Genomic DNA, 24,747 nt, shown 5'->3' with positions numbered 1-24,747 from the left:
CATATGTGCAGAGAGGGAGAGAGAGGGAGAGAGAGAGAGAGAGAGAGCGAGAGAGCACCACAGTGCACATTTTCCCATAGGACTGATTTTCCCTTTCTGGGGGGCCTTTCAAAATCTCAGCTTGAGAAAACATCAGGAGGGTTTATCTGTGTAGAATATGAATGATTCATGTTCTACTCTGGCTTTCTGTTTATATGATTTAATACAAACAATCATAATAAGCAGTAAGATAACCCTATTAAGGCTCTAATAGATTTTAACTATGGGATGCATGCTTATGCATCTTTATTTTTGTATTGACCATACATAATTCTAACTTTAATTCATTACTTTCCATTTACTTTATCTATTATCTATTATTATCTGAATATTATGTGGAGATAGAGACTTACAAGTGAATCAGAAACAAACAGTTCAGTTTAAATGTAAATATTATAATAAATGCAGCTTTTGCCCTCTCTCTCTCACACACACACACACACAAACACACCTCAGAAATGAGGTTCACTCATTGACTCATTAAGACCAGGTTTCTGGTCTCCTTGTGGACTGCTGATCCTGACAAGACCAGAGTTTACGCAAGAAAATGTGCTAAAGACATTTAGACACACACACACGCAAAACTCATCAAACACTAGGTGCATAACTCATGGTGTGTCCTGACACATCCCTGCTGTTGCTGTGGTTACAAGATTCAAGAATCAAAGAGATTATTGTCCTATGGACAGTGAGCAAAACTGCTGTTCAGGAAGGAGTTCTTGAGTGTGGAGGTTCTACATTTGGGTGGCTTTGCTCTGAAACCTGTGTCTCTAGTTACAGATTTCTGAATTGCTGTCCAAACTTTTGCAGGAATACAAAAAGTTCTGGTCTCGGTCTGGCGAGCCTCTCGTATACGGAAAGCACTTTGAGCGTCAGGCAGCGCGGCACAGGTGTAAATGATAAAAGCAATTTTGACTAAATTACATTTAGCTTCTTCAATTTCAGTGTCCTGGTGTTACGGATGCTGACCCACTGTTACACTGAGAGCCGCCAATAATGGTATTAGTAACATATGTATTTCCAACTGGGATACGTCAAAAAATGTCTCTGCTGTCAGGTAACAGTTTCAGATCACATCAAAAAGCCTTTTCCTACAGACACAGTTCAAAGGGCAGACTTGTGTCAGGCTGGAATGAGCTGGACATGGTTAATCACACTTACACACACGCTGATAAATGTGAAACAGGTGTCGTAAAAAAAATAGCAGAATAGATTCATTAAAATCAAAATAAACTGACAATATGCTTATAGTGTGGAAACACACTTGTAATATTATGGTGATACTGTTTTATTTCTACAGTAATCATCGAGTAATGACACTGGACAAAAGTACCATTGCTATTACCACGTAAAGTACAAAGAACAAATACTTTGTTACTGTACTTAAGTACAACATTCCCATATCTGTACTTTACTTTGTTATTTATATTTCTAGCAACTTTTACTTTTACTCCACGACATTTCCTCTAACGATCTCTGTTACTCGTTATGACCAAATAAAATCAGAAGAAGAAGAATTAGTAATGATCTGTATTTATATAGAGCTCAAGGACACACACATATAGACTAGCAGACCCAGGAATTGAACCCACAACCTTCCAGATGAAAGACAACCCACCCTAGCTACCATGGCTCAATCATAACTCCTCACTTTTTTGATAGTTTTACTTCTAAAACTACTTATTATATAGTGATTTGTGATTTTTATATCACACAATTACTTAAGTAGAATTAATGTCATATGCAATGTCACATATTAAAATGTTACCTTAATCAACTAATTGCAGTGTTGTTCAATTTTGCAAATTGCACTTGGTCATACTGTGATTATTATGTGTCCTATAACGTACAGTAACTCACGTTGATGGCGACGTAACGACTCGTATTTAAGTGCAGTCTACTGGAATTAAATATTCACTTTGAATACTCTGACTACTGAAATACTCCATCAGTTTTGTCCACATTGGTGTGTTTAATTGTCAGCAGCAAAACCTAATCGGAGGCAGATTGTTATGAAGTTATTGGGGGATGTAGGTTTTGGCCCATGAAGAAATTCTCGGATTCTGGTGGTGATACGAATCAGGAATCAGGACTGTTTTTAAACACTTGTTGAACTTGAGGCCTTGGTAGACATTTGCTCTCAGAGTGTTTTCTCTACAGCCACTAACTGTTTATAAAGCAGCATGAATCAAAATCTGTCCAAACTATAAATTCACAAACTGAAAATGCTACTGCTTTCAATTCGGGGTCCAGAAAAATACACCCGGGTCGTAAGAGCAGTAGTTCATGACATGTACAAAGCAAAGAGAAACACAGAAAAAACAAAAACAAAAAAAAAACCTTCAGCAAACCAAATCTGGAATAAATGGTGGGGAGCAGATGTGGGAAATGAGGAACACATGTATGCTGAGATACGGAAGTGTCAATGATTGGACGGTGGAAAACTGATTCAGACTGATGGGACAAATAAGAGGAAGAAAGTCTGGGGACATCTGGTAGATGGGATATGACAGCGGTGGGATGCAAATCATGACATGACGCAGGCACGTAGTCACAAGCCAAAAAAAACCCAGAAAGGACACAAATGTAGTTTCACCATAAATCCTCATTGTGTTCAGTAAAGCTGTGTGGTGCTACACTCTGCTGGACTGAATACAGACAAATCCTGCTTTACTCTATACACACAACCAGCTGTTGAAGAACTATGTGGCAGCTGATATTATTGTGTTTAAAGTGTCTTACAATTACTCACAAACAAATGTCAAGTCATGGAACCTGTAAAACATTATGAACCAATAAATGCATGGTAACTTGGAACTCTAATTTACAAATCAGTCATTTGTAAGTCTACTCAATGGGAGGAGATTTATGTGGTTGCTTTGAACACACACTTGTATCTCTCTCTCGCTCTCTCTCTCTCTCTCTCTCTCTCTCTCACACACACACAAAAAAATTGACCACAAAAAAGACCACAAGCTTTCCAGTAGATGGCAGTAATTGAACATATATATTTATAAAAACAGACCGGTTTGTTGAATCCAAATCAAAGTCAAAAGGCCTGCATGTGCTGTTCTCCTGCATTATTATGCTGCTGAATGTAATGGGAACTAATTTGTATATTATTTACCACCTAATAGCTAGCACTCTTCTGCATTTATGCTCCAGCTGTTGTGTATATAACTGTCAAACACTAGTCCACTGTTGATATTTAGCACTTCTGAGGCTATTCCATGGGTAAATATGGTTTTTTTTTTATTTTATATAAAAAAGTGTCCATAGCATTAACTCATGTATCTTAATATGATATATGTTATGTTATGTTATGTTATGTTATGTTATGTTATTTGATCTCGCCTGGCCCTAGAGTTGTTCATTTTGGCCACTAATGTAATTGAGTTTGACACCTCTGATCTACACAGTCAAAGAAAATAAAGCTCATCATAAATGTTCTGTCTCCTGCACATAACTGTCTTTGAGATTTATAAAATGTTTGTTTCACATACTTTTTTTTTGGTGGTTATATCCCATTAGTTGTATTGTATCATGCCATGACCACACAAGTGCAGACCTGCATCTCAGAGGGAAAGTAATAATATACAGTCTAAGTATACAGTACCTTAAAGGGATATTTGATTAAAAGTACAAGTATCTTACCATAAAATGACTTTGGTAGAAGGTGAAGTCACCTTTTTATAATATTACTTAGGTACAAATCTTAAGTATATGACATTTACTGTAGTTATTTTCTGATATAAAATGTGTTTAAGTTTTAGATGTAAAAGTATTAAAAGTGGTAGGGTGAGATGTCATTCAACTGGGAGGTTGTGTGTTCATTTCCTGGCTCTGTTAGTTGTGGGGTTAAGTCGAGCGTGCTCTTCTGATTTTATTTGGTAGTAAGGAGTAACAAAGATAGTTTGAGGAAATGTAGTGAAAGAGTAAAAGTAAAAGTTGCCAAAAATATAAATAACAAAGTAAAGTACAGATATAGGAATTTTGTACTTAAGTACAGTAACAAAGTATTTGTACTTTGTGACATTACAACCCTGATAATATATAATATAAAATAATTAATGGGACTGAAATTAGTTCGACTTTCTTTGGTGAGCAGGAGTGGGATTTAGAAGTTGGTTAACTATGTGAAACTAAATCAAGGGCTATTCTTGTTATTGCTGATTGAAATATTCAAAAACATCACATACAACATCATAATTAGTCTTGTACACTTGCATTGTGGAGCTATGTTACTATTAAATATAATGACAATAGATTCATATAAAAAAAATTCAAAAATGTTTTCAAATGTGCTTTTATGCAAGAACGCTTATTTTTTAAAAAAAAACATTAGTTTTCTTATTTTTGAATGATCGTGTTTATTCTCCTTCTCTATTATATTATATTATTAATATGTCTCGTGAGACATTTTGTGTCATAAAAATATTGAGTAATAAGCGTGAGTGTGAGTAGGCATACGTTTGTTAGGAAAGTCCCATGTGTGGGAAAGTCCACGGTTTTTCGATCGTTTCATTCGCTGTCAGACTCAAAGGGGGGCGTGTCCTGCTCCAACCGAAACTGAAATGAACTCCGCAAGACATTTTAATTCCTCTCCGTCGTCGTATTCGAGTTATATGTTGTAACACATCGTATTGTGTGGAGGTGTAAAAACCTGCGGCCGTGAACGCGTCATTTAAAAACCCGGAAGTGTGTCGTCATCAGCAATAATAAAGCACCTGCTTTCATGGAAGCGGATCTCAGCGGCTCTGTTGTTGTTCTCATTTAGACTGTGACAGCAGGTATAACAAGCCCCCACTGTGTGAAAGACGCGGACGTGCGTGTACATTTGAGTGTGGCCGTGAGTTGCGCGGAGTTTAACTGGATTTTTAAACCGTTTGTCGTTAGCCTTTAGCCTGTTAGCGCTGTTTAGGCACGCGTGTTGACGGGAGGGCTCCTCGTCCTCGCTGCGTGAACCTAAAAGAGGTAGTTCGCCTTTCAACGGCTGACCCAGCGAAGCAGACATCTTCATAGGCTTCCCTTCCAATTCAAATCACCACTAACTGCCATGGAGTCGTGCGCGGCCGCGGGCTGTGTGAACATGGGCAGTCTGACCAGCACCTTGCCAGTGATCCGCTATCAGAAGCTGACCGACCTGTACTACCTGAGCAGAGGCGGCTTCGGTACCGTGTTCAAGGCGCAGCACTCGGACTGGAGAACCACCGTGGCCATCAAGTGCCTGAAACTCGACTCTCCTTTCGGGGAAAGGTACCACCTATACCTCATCCTATTAAAGGGACACTTCAGTTGTTAGTTTGTGGGTTACAGCATGTTTTATTGAGGCTACACTGATGAACCTGGTTACGAGTTAGGCCTTGTTGTGATGTGAGCTATGATAAAGACAAGCTGGATAAGAGACAGTTACACAAACTGTACACTATGTTGGGAATACATTGTACTTTCCTCACTAACAATATTTTCCCAACATATTCTGTCTGACAGCATGGTAAACCACTACTAACTATCCTAAAAATAGCACACAGGGAGAGTTTCCCTCTTCTTGCTTCTACATCTTGTTTTCTCTGCTGTCCCCATTCACATCAACACATGACATTGTTCTGGTTCTACTCATTCCCTGTCCACACAGGCATGTGTGCTGAACACTGTGTGTTCTGTGCTGTCACAAAAGACTTTTCAGTGAAAACTAACCGAAACCAACACGATCCACACTTAAAAAAAATAGATACACACACTGAACTATGAGAGCAGTTATGTTTCATAGTAACCACTAGAGACAGCACTCAGAGATGCATAAACCTCCACCGGAGCTGTTCAGTTTTCCATAGTGATGATACATTCACCAGTCTTGCAAAGTTAATGAAAAATCTTCATTTAATTTCTTCCTTCTATAACCTATTTCCCCAGAAAATGTCCTCCTCCTTCACTCTGTGTAATGCTACTCACAAAAATATGAATGTGTCAGATGTGGCCAGAGATAAAAACCAACTTTTCTTGTTTGTCTGGTTCACATTGAGAATTAAACATTAGCCGATCCATTTAGTAAATATTAGTTGGTTTTATGATCCATTTAGTAAATATTAGCTAGTTTTGTGATCCATTTAGTATACTGTCTTACCTCCTCTGCTGCAGTGTGGTTCAAGAGAAACTTGTTAAAATGTACATTTTAAACTAACCTGCCCTAAATGTTTCAAACATAACAACCTGTGTAATGATGTGGTGACATTTGGGGATTGGCAGAAAGTTGGCTGGGTTTTATTGAGGTCACACTGTGGCATTATCTGTAAATAATACAATAATGCAACTTTGTATAATGAAATGTTTGACACCGTTCCTCTGTGCACACACTTTAAAGGCCATTGTTGTGGTCATCACATTGTCGTATCGACAGTGAGAGTGAAGCCTGACCCTGTTTCTGTGTTTCAGGGAGAGGAATTGTCTGCTGAAGGAGGCAGAAGTGCTCCACAAAGCCAGATTCAACTACATCATCCAGATCTTTGGCATCTGCAATGAGCCGGAGTTCTTCTGCATCGTCACAGAGTTTATGAGCAACGGCTCTCTGGACCTGTTGCTCCATGAGGTAGCTATCAAATCCATGAGGCCTTCATCTTCCTCTTTCATTTAGGAAACAAGAACTAATATGTGACTAATCAGAAACTAAAAGCAACTCGCTCTTGCTTATTTATCACTGAATCAATTGCAGATCTTGTTTTTCCACTTGTGTTGTGTGTCTGGGAGGAGGGACTCACTTCATTTTTGGCGTGCCCTCTTTCTTGTTTCTCTTTCATGCAATACTCATCCTAAACATGTATGATATGTAAACCAACGAAAAGTGAGTTTGGGGGAAATTCCCACTTACACGTCATCTTGGTTTTGTCAGAGCAGGGAATCTCCTGTTATGTTCAACACACTTTCACTGTAGAGCAGCCTTTCTGGGCCACTGGTGGTCTGTGAGTGACCCCTAGTGGTCCCCGAGGTGACAAGCAAGTAACATATCATGTTTTAAAATTTAAAATGTCAGTGTTTCTCAAACTGCTGTTGTTGTTTTCAATATTAAATCAACTAGTTCATTTTAGGAGGTTGTAATTTGTGAACGGTTGACATTTTTTGAGTTAGGTGGTCTGTGAGTGTTTTTTTATGGGTTAAGTAGAGAGAGACTTTTGTCAGGCCACTCTGCCACAAAGCACGCGCGCGCGCGTGTGTGCATACGTGTGTGTTCGATGAAACAAGCTTGACTGAAGGGTCATAGACCCCACTGTTGTAGTGATTACTGTGAAGTCTACAGAGGATGACGGAGGTTTCACACTGGAGCTTTAAATGTAACATAAGTACATAAATAAAACGTTTCCTTTAATGCAATCTTGTTTTCCGACTTTATCATATTCCGATTTATTGTCATTTCTATGATGTACACTCGGTCAATTAAGTGTACATTAATGAGCAAGTTTTTTGTTTGTTTTTTAGAATAATGCTACAACATAATGTGTAATGACACATTTACTGAGTTATTTTTTTTTTAACCGGTTCTTTTGTGTGTTCCTGCAGAAAGACATGTACCCCGTTCTGGCCTGGCCTCTGCGACTGAGGATTCTGTACGAAATTGCTCTTGGGGTTAATTTCCTTCACAACATGAACCCACCCCTCTTACATCATGACTTAAAGACACAGAACATACTGCTGGATGGTGAATTTCACGTAAAGGTATGTGTGTGTATCAGTGAGAACTTGGTATCATATAAGACACTATATCACTATATATATTTGTGACATGTTGTCTTGTGAGTCAATAAAAAATTCAAGTGGTTGTCATGAATATAGAATCACAGGCTTATTCATATATAAATGCTGTTTTCTTAAATAATTTAAGTCCACACTTGACTTGCTTCAATCATATTCTGTTACAATATAAAAATTGTAGCTCTTATGATAATGTTTTGTCACTTACCTGAATCATGACATTTAAAGTTCAATCAGAGAAAAGTTTTTAAGGTTTGTTTAGTTGAAAAAAAAAAAAAAAAAACAGTACAAGTAGTGTTCATATCCTGTTGTTGTTTGCCCAGATTGCAGACTTTGGCCTTTCAAAGTGGCGACAGCTGTCTGTCAGTAAAGGATCGGGGCCTATATCCACAGAAATGGGTGGCACAGTGATCTATATGCCTCCTGAGGAGTATGAACAATCCAAGAGCCGCCGCGCTGACGTGAAGCACGACATGTACAGGTGAGACAGACATCCTGTTTGGACCTGGTATTAACATCCATCACAAAATTCCCTGGTGGTTTGAAGGTGCATGATCTTGACATGAATATGCTGATTCATCTATAGTCACCACCACAACATTAACCATGCTCTGCACTGGTAGCAGATGTGAACCATAATAAATCCGTTCTCCCTTAATCTGGATGTGGCTTTTATGTCATTAGTTACATATAATTATGTTCAATGTACATAATGTAATGGTTTTTATTTTTGCACATAAAAAACAAAACAATGTGCAGCCCACTTAAATAAAACTGCCAAACCTGTTAAACCTGTCTAAAGCAGCCAGGGATGACCTGATTTCAGGAAACTGTGAGAGGGAGGGAGAGATGACTTTTACTAAATCTGTAAAGCAATAAAACCTCTTTGTTGTAAGAGTTGTCGATCCCAAAAGTCGGGTCAATCAGTCAGCACTTCCCTAAAGCAGCTTTTTTTAGCTTGTTGTAAAATTCCTCTATGCTGTGGGGGAATACCGGGCACGCTGATGACACAATTCTCTTCTCTTCTTCATGATTACAAAACAGCTATGCCATTATTATGTGGGAGGTGCTGTCCAGGCAAATACCATTTGAAGGTAACAGTATTTTATATTATATTAAACCGCTATTTTGTACATTTTACTTAGATTTGTCACTTTCATTTGCTCAAAGAATAAATTAATCTACGTGTGTGTTGTCACAGAGGTGACAAACCCCATGACGATCATGTTCCGCGTGCTGCATGGGATGCGTCCAGACACAAGCTTGGACAGCCTGCCCGTGGACATCCCCAGCAGAGGGACCCTCATCAGTCTAATGACCTGTGGCTGGACCGCAAACCCCGACGAGCGACCCTCCTTCCTCAGTAATTACACACCAACTGCGCAACTGCAGGAAGTCATTTCCAGCAGTTCCAGTGTTACAAACCTTACTTCTCCTGTTTTCACAATCTAGAATGACTCTGGTCATGTTAAGTAAGAGTCAAAAAATACTTTTTCCCTGACGAAGCAGTGACTAAGTGTCAGCTTCCTGTCAACTCCCAGAAACAGCTTTTTCCTCAAAGTGTTCATGTTATGCCATGGCTTCACCATTGCTCTTTCTGGACTTTAAATGCCCATACACCTGTCTTCTATCAGAGTATAAAAGTTGAACGAAATGTTCCTCAAAAGAATCACAGTCGCTTCCTACTTAACAGCTGGTTTTTCCTCCATTTCAGAGTGTTTGATTGAGCTGGAGCCCATGGTGAGAAATTTTGATGAAATCGAATTCTTAGAGGCTGTTCTGCAGATCCAGAGGTCGAAGGCAAGTGACATGCTGTGAAACTTCATTTTTTTTGTTCCCCAGAAAACACTTGACAGGCTCCAAAAAAGCAGAAACAAATGTGAAGAGTGTTACAAAGGTCATGTGTTGCCTTTTAATGACATCATCTGCTTATCTGTCACTGCTACAACAGCTGAGTCAAACCCACTATGGAACATTAGAATGAAGAAGCAAATATTCAATACTAGTGTGCAGTATTTTTGGTGTATTTGTAATGGATCACGACTACTCATTGCAGTTTGATGCAAACAAGAGAACAATTCCTAAGATCTCATACTGCTTACCGAGGGCTGTTGCACAAAAGTAGAATAAAAGCGACATATTTACAGTACTGCAGGCTAATACAATTAGGTAAAATACATCCAGACGACAATGAACAACTTTAAATCACACTTATTTCTGATCAGAGTGACAGCTGTGACAGCTGAATGAACCAGGATTAACAAATTTGGACATTTTCAATTGCATTTCAATTGTTCAATTCATTGTAGTTCAGATTATGGATATGCAAATGGGGTCGAAGGCAGAGATGAGTTTCTTCACTTTTGAAGATAACAAAGTGAATGGGGATGATTTGGGCAGGAAAAGATCTTTCCTGACTGAGTGTTTTCGTGTCCGCCGGAGGCTGTGGGACAGTTGGGATTGTACAGGGCAGGTCCAAGGTGTAAATGTGTTTAACTGAAGCAGAACTATAGGCGGTTAAACTAAAAATAGTGGTGATTTACCAACATTTAACAACAAATGAAAGTTGAAAATCCGAAGAACTGTGTGTAATTTGGGGCAAATCTTACTGTGACTAAAAGGCAGTGACGGGGCAAAAGTTTAGATCATAATTTCCTTAAACACATCCTTCCTCTTTTCACTTCTCTCTCTCCCGCTGTTTGCGTGCATTTGTGTGTGAGTGATGGAGGTGTACATTTGGTGAATGATTTTGATACAAAAGAGTAAAGTAAATATTAAAAAGGGTATCATTGGGCACCAGTACTGAATTCAAAGTACTGTAACGGCACTGGCTGAAATGTGAACTGTACCCAGTCGTGTTTGATAAATGCTATACTGTGCTATTTTGGTCTTCTGTTATGTTTGTTTTTCACGTTTTTTCACCGTGCGTGTATAAGAGCCTCCAATTAAATACTGTGATATATTTTGGTAACTACATTTTTGGAGTCACTACTGCTGGCTGATATCATTTCACACATATATTCTTTATGTCAGTACGTGGCTCGTTCTCCTGTTCTTCTTTCTCATGCAACTCCTCTTCCTCACTCCGCAGTTAAGGCAGAGTTCAGGCTGCTGTTCAGCTCAGTCGGCATGTGAGAACATGAGTGAGGAGGGACCCCGGAACATACTGGACAACAGGCCCAGCCCCTGGCCGGTCAGTGTCAACACATTCTCACCTACGTTTAGGATAAGCTGTACTTAGGCACTCATAAGTTTGTGGAAATATCAAAATAGCAGTGATACTCGGTGAGGTAGTTATTTATTTTAGAGCTGTTATGGTATTAAGTTTTTCATAATGTACTATATAAATGTAAATGTAACACCGGTGTCTGTTCTGTTACAGGAGAGCAACATATCAGGCCCAGGCTCTTGTTCCTCCCAGGACACAGACATTTCTCTACCAGGTGCCCTCGTCAGCAGTAATACTGACTCGTCCAAAGGTAATGACTGCAGCACAGGCATTTTGTGCCTTTGCATTATTTAATGAGTGGTTATCATACTTCTTACTCTGCTCTTTCTCATGTATAGAAGATGACCCGCCATGCCCAGCCAGAGCTCCTTCTCTGGAGCCTCCAGGGTCTCTGATTGATAATAACTGCTTCCAATCCACCAGGGATATGAATGATCTGAATTTTCCCACCAATCTTGACCTGCCCGAGCGTGAAACTCAACTGGACAAACTCGCCCTCAAGCCGCAGCCCCTGCAACAAGGTACAAGCAAGTTGAAGAACAGACTCTCTCGCTTATAAATAATCTGATTGCACTTATTATCACTCTGTTATTCAGGGAAATGCTCTTGAGGGTGTCCGTTTACTTGTGCACAAAGGTAGATAAGCATTGTCATTAAAATTGGATAACTGTCCTGGAGAGAAAACAAACCCCAAAAACTTAAAAAAGATGTGTCGTCTTTGGACCCCCTCAAGAACAAGACAGTACATCTCAAGGAGCCGCCGGTGAATACAGTTGTTGCTTAATTAATACTTAATAAGTGTTACTACAATTGTGTCACCCAGTGATAATTCTGTGGTGCACATAGGGAGTGATTTGATTTCTATCACGACAGGTGGAGGCAACAGTAACGCAGCTCTAGTAAAGCAGCATGGCTGCAAAAAGTGCCCACGGAAAGTTTAATCAGTGAATTCTCCTGCTCAAAAAAAACACGGTCGTTTGACGCTTTGATGGGATAAATGTGTGCCCACCCGCCCCTGCCGTGCTGGTGTATGTAACCTGTGTAATGTGTGCGTTGAAGAACTCACCATACAAACGAATATCTTTGGAGGCAGTCTCCGTTTATTCCTTACACAAGACAAAAATGAACCTACATATGCGCTCAATGACGGTGCTAAACAATACAGAAATAACTCAAGCACACGTGACGCGCACATCTCCCACAGTGTGCAGCAACACAGGGGGAGAGATGAGGGCGGGACACACCCTTAAATAAATGGTGGGCATCCTACAAGGTTCCACATGACAACTTAAACTCCCTTGTCAGTGTAATAAAAACTTAAAGTACATTTTGTGTAATTATTACATGAAAAGGAAAAATGAAATAATTAACAGGTGTGTAATAAATTGCAGTATGTAACAAATAGGCTGCAGTAGTTCACCCTGTTACATATACACACAAACACTGAGCTCAAAAGTCAGGTTTAGCCCGACAGAGTCATTTTCAGACTAATAATATATCACTGTTTCTGTTTTGAGGACCAATCAGAGGCAGAATAATAATAATAACAATAATAATAATAATAATAATAATAACATCATCAACAACAAAAATCGCCAGACATGGCACACTGCAGCTTTAATAATTTGTCATTAATTATCATACATTTATACCCCCCAACCCCTGCTCTGTCACCTCCCCTTACAGATTACTTGCCACCACTGCAGCAGTCTCCGCCCTCACCGGGCCCCATCACTCAGTGGATTGCGACACACCGCGAGGCGATCGTCTCTCAGATGACCGAGGCGTGTTTGAACCAGAGCTTGGACGCCCTCCTGGCTCGCTCCATGCTGATGCGCGAAGATTACGAGCTCGTGACAAACCAGCCCACCCGAGCCGCCAAGGTCCGTCAGCTCCTGGACAACTGTCACAGGCACGACGAAGACTTTTGCCACATTGTCGTCCGCAAACTGCACGACAACAAGCAGATGGGCCTGCAGCCGTACCCCGCTGAAATCAGCTCTCCCACCACAACCCTTGTCCCCAACGCGCCACCACTGTCCATGTCCTACAATATCCCCAGGAACATTTAGTGGCAGACACAGTCAAACAATGCAGACGAAACTATAGACTCAGGATGGGGACCATGTTTGCTGGAGGTTTTTCCCATTTAAAAAAAAAACAAGGAACGGCAGGGTGACGAGTCACAGAGACAAAGTTAATGTCCTTTCAACAATCAGATGGATTTAGACTCTGTGTTAGCAGATGAATCTGTGAGTTTTATTCAGTTAATGTTAATCAGGTGTCTTATTTATAGTGTTTTTATACTGAATGGATGTATTACAGGGTTTAACTCCTTTTTGGTAAGTGATGCCTCGTTGTCTTCGAACACAGCGATCTTTATCTTTTTAGCCGAGGATTTGTATGTGCAAGTGTGCGCAGCCTTCTTTGTAGAAGAAACCCATGTTCTCAGTTGATCTGAGACAGATACGGGTTGACTGTTGGAAAACCTGCAGCAACATTACAGTTTAGTCTTACTGTAGTAGTAGTCTTATGTTAAGTTATGGTGGCGTTGTTGCTCAAGTTAGGGCATAAAGTGTCTGTTTTTGTCTGGAGCGCATTTACCTACAATAAGAAGGTGAGAAGACGAAAGAAAAGTTAAACAAAAGATCTTCCAATTGATTAGGTTTTATCCTCGTCAGTAGTGACCTCGTGTCTTTGTGTTTATGATTATAATTGAAATAGTGTTCACCTGAGACACTTCAAGAGTTCCACTTCTTCCAAATGCTGGGGGCAAAGGTTGAAAACCGTCACATTTATGAACCTGCTGAGCAGATACAGGGTCCAGCCACAAAGTATTATCAGCATTCTGCTTCATTAATTCCTCTTCCTCTTTATTTATTCCGCCCACTCACTAATCACTAACACATCTGTTTAGTGTCATATCTTAAAACTGTAGCACAAATAAGTTGACAAAGTCTTTACGCTGTGCCTAATTATGTCATTGTTATAAAACCTATTGTTTTTCTGTTGATTGAATCATGATTTTTATTGTTGACGTAAAAGGTTTGTCATTAATCCCTTCTGGCGCCATCGTTAATTTCATGCCCTGAAATTGGTGCTTAGATTTACTAATCTAACATTCAACACAAAATAATCTTTGTTTTATTTAGGTTTCTCTACAAATAAGCACTTTATTGTTGCTCATTATGTGGATGCATATTATTGTGCTGTTCTTTAAAACACGGATGAGCCATAGCAGGTTGCTCTCAGACAGAGGGACGAGGAAAACCACAATGTGATGTAGCAAAAAGAGAACAAGGTTAATATAGTTCCAAATGATGAGCTTGTATTGCTTGGTCTCTAACTGTGCCTCATTCTGTTTGTGGTCTCAACATAAAAGCCTTTTACACACTTCTAGAGTTGAGTAAAATTGCTTAACCTATTTTGTACATTGTAGGTGGTAGTTTTGTGGTTTTACATTATGTTTTCATCGGTGACCTCAAAACACCATCCCATAATCAAGAACAAAGATAATTGATAATTTAGTGCCCATCACTATGGTTTAGTTGACATGATTTTTACATATAACGCGACAATGTCATCATTAAAGTAGGTACTATGTTGTTACTTCTGCTCGTTTTCTTTGTTTACTTTGTATGTAACTTGTAATCAGTTGGTAGCACATTCAAATGGTGTAATATCATTTTTATAAAGCTGCTGATTTGAAATACCAGAAAGCTGAAAAAATGTGTGTGTCACCATGAAATATCGTGGACTTGTACAGGACAATATGTTTCTGAAAGAGGCAGGTAGTGGTTCCAAAAGACACACAATGAAGTTAAAAATAAAATAAGAATCTAAAAATTGCCTTAAAGAGATGCAAAAAGCCAAAAAAACTTCACACAATAACAGAGACAAAATTATAACAAACGCAAAATTCACCATGAAACGGCACAAAACCGTTCAGTTTGACCTTTCACAGTTACAAAATGAATGTGTGAATAATGCGTTTAACCTTTTAAGTTTCCTCTGTCATGTTTTCCTGGGACACTTAAAGTGAGCTGGTTATGGTTATCAGTTAACGCCCTTCTGACGCTCACCATGGCGTCAGGAGGTCTGCTGCTATCACCACTTGAACCCAAGTAACGGGTGGTCTGCTGTTAAATTATTACAATATTGGGGAATTATTACATTATTAGGACCTGCAAAATGAAGGCTAACCTGATAATGTAATAACCTCCCGTTAATGTAATACTTTATTACATTATTGGTATAAAAGTGTATTACATTGTTGGGAAATGCACTTTATTACATTATCGGGAAGTTATTACATTATCAGGTTTTATTACATTTTTTTAATGGACTCAAGTGCAAATTTTTATTACATTATCAGGTTCTACAGGCCTGGTGCCTGTTGAACAGGCCTCAATCACAGTCTGGTTACAGTTGTCGTTTATTAATTGATCGCAATATCAAACCAGACGTAGAAGCAGCGTAGCTCCCACTGCCTTTGTCGTGGAAAGCTGCCTGGGGGCAGGGACGAGGTCTGCTCGTCTCTGAAAATAGCACACGGGAACACGAGAGTGTGGGTCGACTGGTGCTGGAAAAACACCCGTTGTTTTGGGCTGTAGGGATTGCAACACTGACCATCCTGTTGCTGCTGCCTCTCAGATGTGACAGGTTTTAGAGGAGCAGCACTGATATGAGAGACAATCCATGCTCGACAGAACAACAAGCACACTCTTAGATTTCCCAGAACAGGTAAAGTTATATTTTCTTTGTTAAACAGTTGTCTTGTATGGTTTAGTGCACTTGTTAAAAAGGTTTCATCCATAATTTTTCTTGTTTACTGGACTTTGACAGGCTGGTGTTCAGCTTTTAATGTTTCAGCTTTGTTGTGTATTAGTCATGTCACCTTACTTGGAATGACCCTTTTCATTTGTACTAAATCATCTCTATATCAGCACTGCAGGTCTAATGGGGGACTTGAGGCAGAAGATGGTGGTCATGTCACAAACTATATGCCCACACTCACGGGCTCCGCCTGATGAAGACCTGAAGGCCCCGAGCGTGGGGAAGGAAGAGAAAATGAGCTTGAAGCGAGAAATCTCTCTCATGAACGGTATCTGCCTCATTGTGGGCAACATGATCGGCTCTGGGATCTTTATCTCGCCAAAGGGCGTGCTCATGTACAGCGCCTCGTATGGGCTGTCGCTGCTGATTTGGGCTCTCGGAGGCGTCTTCTCAGTGTTTGGGGCTCTGTGCTACGCAGAGCTTGGCACCACGATCACAAAGTCTGGAGCCAGCTATGCCTACATCCTGGAGTCCTTTGGCGGCTTCCTGGCTTTCATCCGCCTGTGGACGTCCATCCTGCTGATTGAGCCAGCCAGCCAGGCTGTGATCTCGCTGACCTTTGCCAACTACCTCGTGGAGGCTTTCTACCCTACATGCCAGCCGCCCTACAATGCTGTCCGCCTCATCGCTGCAGCCTGCCTGTGTAAGGAACTCTCCTGTGTCTGAATGAGTGTGTGACACTTAAACATTATGTGCCAAGAAAAGGGGAAGGAAGGTGTTTCAGTAGATACAATCAGTGTTCACTGTCACGTCACATGACTGCAAGAAATGTGGGTGTTTTCCAACGTGACGTTACAGTGCTTGTTGTTCACTTGTCACTGAGTTTCAAAGGCGGACTGATGTGAACGATGTAAAAGTGTAACAGCTGTAAACGGCAACAGGGAGGAACATAGATGACGGCGTTAACTTGTGGTAAACAACCATTGTTTTGACGTCGTCATCAGCAACGTTTTAAATATAAACAAACGTCAGTCACATTCAAACTATTGTCAGATGGCACTGGGCTGCACGCGACTCGTGTCGCCTGGTGACATTCGTTTCACGTCAACGCCGTCGGTTGCGCGAGTAAAGTGAGATGGTTGTGAACAGGTTGGAGTACGACTGACAGCACCAACACACGTTTCAGAAGTGGGTTCTGCTGCTCAGAAACACTGTTCTTTCAGCAGTTTGAAACGTCCCCTCCCCTTCCCGGCCCCTGGACGTCCTGTGCACACACACAAACGCTCCCGCAGTCAGCTCTTACAGCTGCACTTAGGCTGTAATGTCACCAAAAGATTCACTGTAGCTCCAATATAAAATGTGGTTCTTTCAAAGCTTGTTTTCAGTGCAGGTGTTGTTAGTTTATTCTGACATTTGAATCAGCTCAAACTTAATTTGATGCTAGTTCAACTGTTTAATATTCACAGCAACATTTAGATAAGCCAAGTTTAAAAGCTCTCCACTGAGGAAACATGAGGTGACTTTCATTCTGAAGCCCTCACAGGATTCTGTCCGTCAGGCTGAAGTATGTCCATTCACCCCAGTGAACTGCCAGACCTGTAAAAATACTACTGTATTTCACAGCTGGGGTTTGTGCTTTGGAGAATCTGCCTGGCACACATGGTATTTAGGTCAGTGTGTTGCGTACAGTGGAGAGCATTTAGAGAATTGGAACCCCATTTCTTTTTTATTGTTAACGTGGATGTGGATGTGGACAGCAGAGGAAAACTAACTGAAAAATATCAATGACTTTCTAAATGTATTCTGTGTTTGACATGTTTTCAGTGATTTACCGTGCTGCCAGACAGCGCGTCGAAAGTATAAACCAAACAGCTGATCTGGCGCATTGTAACACAGCTTCTTTGTTAACAGAATGGTAAACATCTAAAAATAATCCAGTGTGAAGTGTACAGTGCTTAACAAATGTATAATATACCACCACTCACACCAGTATGTAGATGCTCTTTAACCGAAATGATATTTTTAATGTTACAACATAATTATTATTGTTATTTTTACTGTTTTACAGAAAAAAAAATAGTAATGCACATTATTATTTCTTAATTACGATGTCAATTTATAGTCATTTACTTGCATTCCTGAACAGAAACATTAGTTGTTGTGGTTGAATGTTATGCTTTATTCATTTCTAACTTCTCAGGCTCAAATTGGCTATAAAAATGTGAATTCAGTTAGTTTGTTGCCGAAAAACAAGTTTTTGTAAGACTTCTAAAATATTTATGTTTACTTGTTTTATGACAGGTGGTCTAATACATGTGTTAAACACTTTACAGTAAGAATGTTCTTTTTGAGCTATAACACATTTTCTCCTCTGTCCCTTCACATCAAAACAATGTGTAAATTATTATTTTCTCCCTCTCCAAACAGGCAGCACGCATAGATACCGCATGCATACCTGTTTCAACATTTTAATCATGCAGAGGAAGTTTCATCACTGCTTTATTCCTCTGCTTTGTCCAGGTATACTCATTTTTATCAACTGTGCCTATGTGAAGTGGGGCACTCTAGTCCAGGACATCTTCACATATGCCAAACTCATGGCACTCTTCCTCGTCATCGCTGTCGGCATCATGAAATTATCTTGCGGTAAGAGGAGACTTCATCAACGGGCGCGGGATCAAATAAATCTTGCCGTGTTTCCTTAGACTCTGACTGTCTGTCTGTTTGTGCAGGAGAAACAAAGAACTTTGAGGGCTCATTCGAGGGCTCAACCACAGATCCGGGAGCCATAGCTTTGGCTCTCTACTCCGCTCTGTTCTCCTACTCTGGCTGGGATACTCTCAACTTTGTCACGGAGGAGATTAAGAATCCCGAGAGGTAAAGAATAGCAACTTCAGTGAAATGAATCAAACCGTGGTCATTTGATTACTGTATTTTTCCGTTAGTCATTTAAATGTGCAGTGTGTTAAAACTTGTAGACTCACTCCTGGGTGACTCACTCTTTCCCGTGCATGTCAGGGAACATTCACACTCTCACCATCATGTGTCTCCTTCTTTATCAGAGGTTTATGCATCAGGTGAATGTGCGCGGAGCTGTTTTTCCTGATTTGAAAAGCCAGTTTGTCCATTCAGGCTGGAGCAGGATGGTGGCCCATGTAAAGCAAGGCCATTGCCTAAGGCTCTTATTCCAACGTTTATTATTCTTAAGTGGTGATATGACAGCAAGGGAAGCCCAGCTTCTTCTAAAATTGAAAACTGTGTTGTATTTGACGACGCAGAATTGTTTTCGGGCGTGAGAGGCAGGGTGGGATAACTCATACAGTGGTTTATACAGATAAATAAATAAATGAATAAATAAATATTGTCAGGTTCTAAATAGTATTTCAGTTCGGGGGGAAGTGAAAACATTTTTGTCCTCTAGAGGGTGCATGACAGAAAATAATTGAGAGCCACTGCAATAAACCCTCCTAAATGTTCCACACTGGACCTTTAACTGCCTTACGTGTGCTTGTTGTTGTAGAAATCTGCCTCTGGCCATTGCCATTTCCATGCCCATAGTGACCATCATCTACCTGCTGACTAATGTGGCGTACTACGTGGTTCTGGACATGCCGTCTCTGCTGGCCAGTGATGCCGTCGCTGTGGTAAGAGCTGAGATATTCTTCCCTCTGAGGTGAAAACAAAGCTGCAGAAATGGAAGCACAAACTCCCCGTAGTAAATTGCCAGCGAACTGTGGATGACGTGATGCTCTGAGGTAGTTATAGACCAAGTGAATCTGATCCACAGACATTTGGGAACGCAGTCCTGGGACCATTCAAGTGGATCATCCCTGTTTCTGTGGCCATGTCCTGCTATGGAGGACTCAACGCTTCAATCATTGCGGCCTCACGGTCAGTACAAACAGTGTGGACCTGCACTGGCTTTAGGTCAGTGACATCAATAACAATATCTGCATTCTTCATGTAGGTTGTTTTTCGTTGGAGCCAGAGAAGGTCACCTGCCCAACAGCTTGAGTCTGATCCACATGGAGCGCTACACACCTGTACCTGCCCTGCTGTTCAACGTGAGGAACATTAACACACTCAAGACCAGTTCAAATCAAATCCCACAATCTTCTGTTTTACTGCTCTGTCCGTCTGCAGGGCTTAATGGGTCTGATCTTTCTGTGCGTGGAGGACGTGTTCCAGCTCATCAACTACTTCAGCTTCAGTTACTGGTTCTATATGGGTTTGTCCGTGGCCGGACTCATCTACCTGCGTGTTACTCAGCCAAACCGACATAGGCCTGTCAAGGTGCCACTCACACAGACACACACACACACAGACACACACACACACACACAATGAGAGAAAGTTTTAATCTTCAGCTATCTTTTACTACTCACATTATTCTTTTAATGATTTTGAGAGGGTCAACTAGACTGGATTATTGTGATGCCCTCTATGTTGGTGTGAGCCAGGCTGCCCTCTCTCTCTCTCTCTCTCTTTACATCTTTATTTCCCATCACCATCACGATCAGTGCAGAAAAGTCTCTTCTTGTGGTACTTGAGTGGAGATTAAAACAAAGACAGAGCCTTTGCTGTGGTCGCTTGTGAAGAGCTAGTCTGATAATACTTTTTAGAGGCCATATCTGCCAATACCGATATTGTGCTGATAATATTGTGCGTCCCTAATTTGGACAGCCTTTAAAAAAAGCCTTATTGAAACCCCAGCCTTACCCTAAACTGACAACTAGACAAATCTTAGCCCACATTGTTGCTGGAAGTGATGATTAACATGTGCACTTTGGAACTATGACATAATAAAACTAATACTGATACCATTGATTAAAGTGCACATGCCACTGGTTATTTTTATGTGGAGTTTGTAGGAGACAAGAGCTGAAACTAAAGTGGACCAGTGTTTCTTCTTCTTCTTCTTCTTCTTCTTCTTCTTCTTCTTCTTCTTCTTCTTCTTCTTCTTCTTCTTCTTCTTCTTCTTCTTCTTCCTCCTCTCTCCACAGTTGACTCTGGTCATCCCCTCCATCTACTGCGTGTGCAGCGTGTTCCTGGTCATTGTCCCTCTGTATGGAGACACCATCAATTCTCTCATAGGAATTGGCATTGCACTCTCTGGCGTGCCAGTATATTATGTAACCATTTACCTGCCCGAGGAAAAGAGGCCCAAATTCATAAGCAAATTAAACAGTAAGTTTTGGACGCGTGTTGTATTTCGACAAAGAAATGACCGCTTATTTCATTGTCCTGTTCTATCTGAACCATAAACCCTCTCTCCGCTTTGTTTCCCTCACACAGACTTTGCCACTCGACACACCCAGATGTTGCTTTATTGCTGCTTGACTGAACTCGACATTGAGACAGAGACACAAGCAGGCACTAAGACGCAGTGAGCTGCAGAGGAGCTCTTGTTTGTTTGTTTGTTTGGTTGGTCGGTTGGTTGCCGTCGAGACGCGACCTGAGATGAGACGGACAGCACAGCGAGGAGTTGACTCACAACATTTGTGACGATTACTTCAAAAAAAAGAAGAAGAAAAAAAGACTCACCTGAAAGGAAACTTGAGAGACTGTGAATGTGATACACTTTTCTACAGAGAATGAGAAATATTTTATATTCAGGATTTAATAAAAATGTTGAAAGACGTCACATTTTTATTTTTCATGATAAGGTGTAAAGTAATTACAGTGTGTATACGTGACATTAAATACTGCTGAGGTGGCAAATTAGGTTTTCAACTGGAAATTGCATTTAATTTTTCAGCAAAAAAAAAAGAAAAAGAAAAAGCAAGGGTCTGTAATCGGCACGTGGACGTGTCCATACAGCCACACATCTCAACAGTAAAGTAGATAATCCACGTGACTGCTCATCTTCTAACGCCTCTGTCTCGGTGGAAAATGTCTACAGGTCACTGTAAAATTGTATATTTCACACAGTAATGACGATTGTGCCCTGAACCATCCTGCGCTCACACATGAAAAACACATGACCGCCTGAGGGTCACACACTGCTGTCGCTTCTGACGTTACCAAGCAATCAGAACCCGGACGTTGTAGAGATTCTCCCGCCCCTGAATGGATTATCACAGTAAATAAATACAATCAAATCAGCTTTTTCCTCACAGCAGCAGTGCTGCTCGACCGACGTGTGTGGAAAAACAGAATATTCTCCCCCAGTAACTGATTCAGGAGCTTTGTCTGGATCTGGATGATGATGATGATGATAATGGTCCGTACTTTATTTTATTGTGGAATAAAGTGCTCTGTTTGGCTGTGGTATATTGTGTGTGGTGGCTTTGTATATCGGGTGTGCGCTGTTCATATTTATATTGTTGTCACGTTGTTGTTGTTTCTATCTTAAGTATTTGATAGATTGTGAGATTTTGAACACTGCCATTTGGTGGTGCTATTGATATGATAATATCAGATTGGCATTGTTGTTGTTGTTGTGTGATGGCATTATTCATTATTCAATGTTGTGTCAAAGGTGCTCTGTGGTGCCCTCTCTCCCTGTGTTTTTGTTGGAAGCGTATGAGAGTAATATATGGTACTTCTGGATTGCATTATAAGAATTTCCTGCATAGCCCCACCAGACTATCCAGACCAAAATCGCCACTGGGCCAGATTATCAGTAAAACACACACACACACAGGGGCAAATATGTAAAATACACAGAAATACAACATGTTCTTCCCATTGTCCTTAAATTTTGAGATTTTGTGTGTGTGTGTGTGTGTGTGTACACCTGGTTGTACACCTACATTTGAAGGTGAAGACGTAAGAACGTAAAGCTGAGGTCAGGGGTCATGTGAAGGTTAGAGTAAGTCTCCAGGAAATAAATGTAAGTCAATGTCCTTTGAGGAACAATTGTCAAACAAACTTAACCTCTTTGTGAGGACATTTTGGCTGGTCCATACAACTTAAACAGGCTTTTTGAGGATTAAGACCTGGTTTTAGGGTTAGGTTTAGAATAAGGGACTAGGGAATGCATTATGTCTGTGAGTGTCCTCACAAACAATGAAAGTGTGTGTGTGTGTTACAATTACTGAGATCATTTTGAGGAATCTCATATATGTACACTACATAACACGGTCTAGTGCTACATGATTTTTATTACATTTCAGGAAGTGTAAAATCACTTCTTGGAAAACTTTATATCTGTGAAGAGCTCGGCATTAATCCGTAGATTCCGTAGCTAGATGAGCTGAAACAAAAAAATGCATTGTCTCTTAAATTCATTGTATTCCGTCCCATTTTCCAATTTTCCGCATGATCCGCGTGGTCTCCCTATATAAGCTCATGGGGTTCATTCAGAAGAAGACCTCAAGCCTGAACTACAGCTCACGATGGAAGTGAAAGTTCTGTTTCTGCATTTTTCTCTCATCCTGGGCATCACATCCACCACGTCACTGGCAGATCCAAGTGGGAATTGCAAAGTCATATGGTAACTGACTTTATGAGGAGCACAGTATGGTAGATTTGTGCTTTTCTATTGTGTAAAACTAGTTTTATGTTTGTGTCAATAACCGCATGCTGCAACCGGTTGGCTTTGGATTGCATGTCATTCACTGCTGTGACAATGAATTCAGAGAAAAAAAAGTTTCTCACAGATATTTATAATTTGTTATTTACCTTAACACGCACAGCTCTGCTCTGCTCTGCAGGTTGTTTGGGGCGAAGTGCAGCAATGTCAGTGAAAAGTTGATAAGTCAGATCAAGGACTGGCCGGACGTGTACGAGGTCAGGAGCTCTTTAGATATCTGTGTCAATGATGTTGTGTTTGGCGTGTGATGTTCTTTTACGCTGCAAAGTGCTCTGAATGATCATTATTATTGTTATTTTCATTTGTGCAAATAATCCACATATTCAGTAGCCATTTAATAATATTTGATCAGTTGTATCAGATGTAAACATGTTGTAAATGTTACAAACAAAAAGTATGTTGACCATTATCTTTATTATTATTATTATTATTATTATTATTATTATTATTATTATTAATTAACCAGTTTTCCCGATTCCTGTTTAAGATATTGATCTTGTTTCATTTTGAAAAATGCCATTACCTGGCTATTAAAACACACACTACACGATGCCACAGTTAACAGTTAAACATTAGACTTAAATGACTTATACAGAATTATGTGTTGCAGCTTAAGTCGTCGTCGTCTTTAATGATTGAAGCCACACACACGTCTCCCACGACACAGAACGTGAACAAACTTCAGTTTCTTTTGGGGCAAAGGGACCTCTGTAAAGTCATTGTAAGTATTTTTTTTTTTTATGACAAAAATATGAGTTTATGAGTTTAATTACGTTCTGATGAATCAAAAAAAAAAAGTATTCAAAGTTCAGAGATTAGAAGGTTGATCAGCTTTGCTCACTGACAAAAGTCTTGGTTTCGTTCCTGTTGTTATGTTTCTAATGTGCAGGGTGATGCGAAGTTGAAGCGCTCTGGAGATCCAGCTGACACCGGCTCAAACTACTGCAGCATGCAGAACCTGATGAGAGGTAAATGTTGTCTCACTTCAGCCTAATTTAGAGCTGCAGCACCTGTGATCTAATCATGAATTCATCTACGACCACTCTCTCTGTTTAGGAAGCGGTCTGGTTAATGACAGGCGATATAAGCAGATCACCAACAGGTCCATGTGTTCTGGCTGTGATACTGCTGACTGCACCATGTCTGTGTAGCAGAGTCCATCCTCCCGGGAACCAAATATCACATCATTATGTAAAATAACACTCGAGCTCTGTATCTTCTGAGTTAACAGAGTATTCTTATTCCTACATCAATCAATCCTTTCTAATAGTTATACAATCAGAAACACTTTACAATAAAGTACAAAAATAATATGGTAACAGTGAGGCCATCATTTTGTAACAGGGAAGTTATATTATGGTAATACCATCTTATATCTACAGCCTGGTCATAATCATAATAATAATAATGCTAATGGAAAAGG

General features: G+C 40.3%; 2 protein-coding genes across 3 annotated transcripts; both read left to right on the top strand.

Moving 5' to 3' along the window:
• Nucleotides 1-4,635: 4,635 nt before the first annotated feature.
• Nucleotides 4,636-14,620, top strand: LOC131462306 (receptor-interacting serine/threonine-protein kinase 2-like). The gene is made up of 11 exons (XM_058633368.1): nt 4,636-5,295; nt 6,472-6,625; nt 7,591-7,746; nt 8,106-8,263; nt 8,827-8,876; nt 8,984-9,145; nt 9,497-9,582; nt 10,874-10,975; nt 11,165-11,261; nt 11,350-11,532; nt 12,698-14,620. The coding sequence occupies exons 1-11, from the start codon at nt 5,096-5,098 to the stop codon at nt 13,081-13,083; spliced, it is 1,734 nt and encodes a 577-aa protein (XP_058489351.1). The 5' UTR covers nt 4,636-5,095; the 3' UTR covers nt 13,084-14,620.
• A 992-nt stretch (nt 14,621-15,612) lies between these two features.
• On the top strand, nt 15,613-22,057 carry LOC131462312 (Y+L amino acid transporter 2-like). Of its 2 annotated transcripts, none has more exons than XM_058633390.1 (10): nt 15,613-15,754; nt 15,966-16,490; nt 18,308-18,433; nt 18,520-18,664; nt 19,308-19,431; nt 19,575-19,678; nt 19,755-19,851; nt 19,931-20,080; nt 20,791-20,974; nt 21,083-22,057. In XM_058633390.1, the coding sequence occupies exons 2-10, from the start codon at nt 15,971-15,973 to the stop codon at nt 21,175-21,177; spliced, it is 1,545 nt and encodes a 514-aa protein (XP_058489373.1). In that variant the 5' UTR covers nt 15,613-15,754; nt 15,966-15,970; the 3' UTR covers nt 21,178-22,057. The 2 variants fall into 2 exon arrangements, with proteins under 2 accessions (XP_058489373.1, XP_058489364.1); XM_058633381.1 differs by having other exon boundaries at nt 15,615-15,754; nt 15,958-16,490.
• The last annotated feature ends 2,690 nt before the right edge of the window (nt 22,058-24,747 follow it).

Source organism: Solea solea, chromosome 1 (assembly GCF_958295425.1).
Source record: "Solea solea chromosome 1, fSolSol10.1, whole genome shotgun sequence".
Classification (NCBI taxonomy): Eukaryota; Metazoa; Chordata; class Actinopteri; order Pleuronectiformes; family Soleidae; genus Solea; species Solea solea.
Note: the sequence above shows the minus strand (reverse complement) of the source record. Positions and strands in the feature narration are given on the sequence as shown.

Coding starts and splice junctions, on each gene's coding strand:
- LOC131462306 (XM_058633368.1), top strand. CDS start 5,096: ATGGAGTCGTGCGCGGCCGCGGGCTGTGTGAACATGGGCAGTCTGACC. Junction 7,747..8,105: donor ATGGTGAATTTCACGTAAAG/GTATGTGTGTGT, acceptor TTGTTTGCCCAG/ATTGCAGACTTTGGCCTTTC. Junction 9,146..9,496: donor CGAGCGACCCTCCTTCCTCA/GTAATTACACAC, acceptor CCTCCATTTCAG/AGTGTTTGATTGAGCTGGAG.
- LOC131462312 (XM_058633390.1), top strand. CDS start 15,971: ATGGGGGACTTGAGGCAGAAGATGGTGGTCATGTCACAAACTATATGC. Junction 18,665..19,307: donor GAGATTAAGAATCCCGAGAG/GTAAAGAATAGC, acceptor TTGTTGTTGTAG/AAATCTGCCTCTGGCCATTG. Junction 20,975..21,082: donor ATTCATAAGCAAATTAAACA/GTAAGTTTTGGA, acceptor TCCCTCACACAG/ACTTTGCCACTCGACACACC.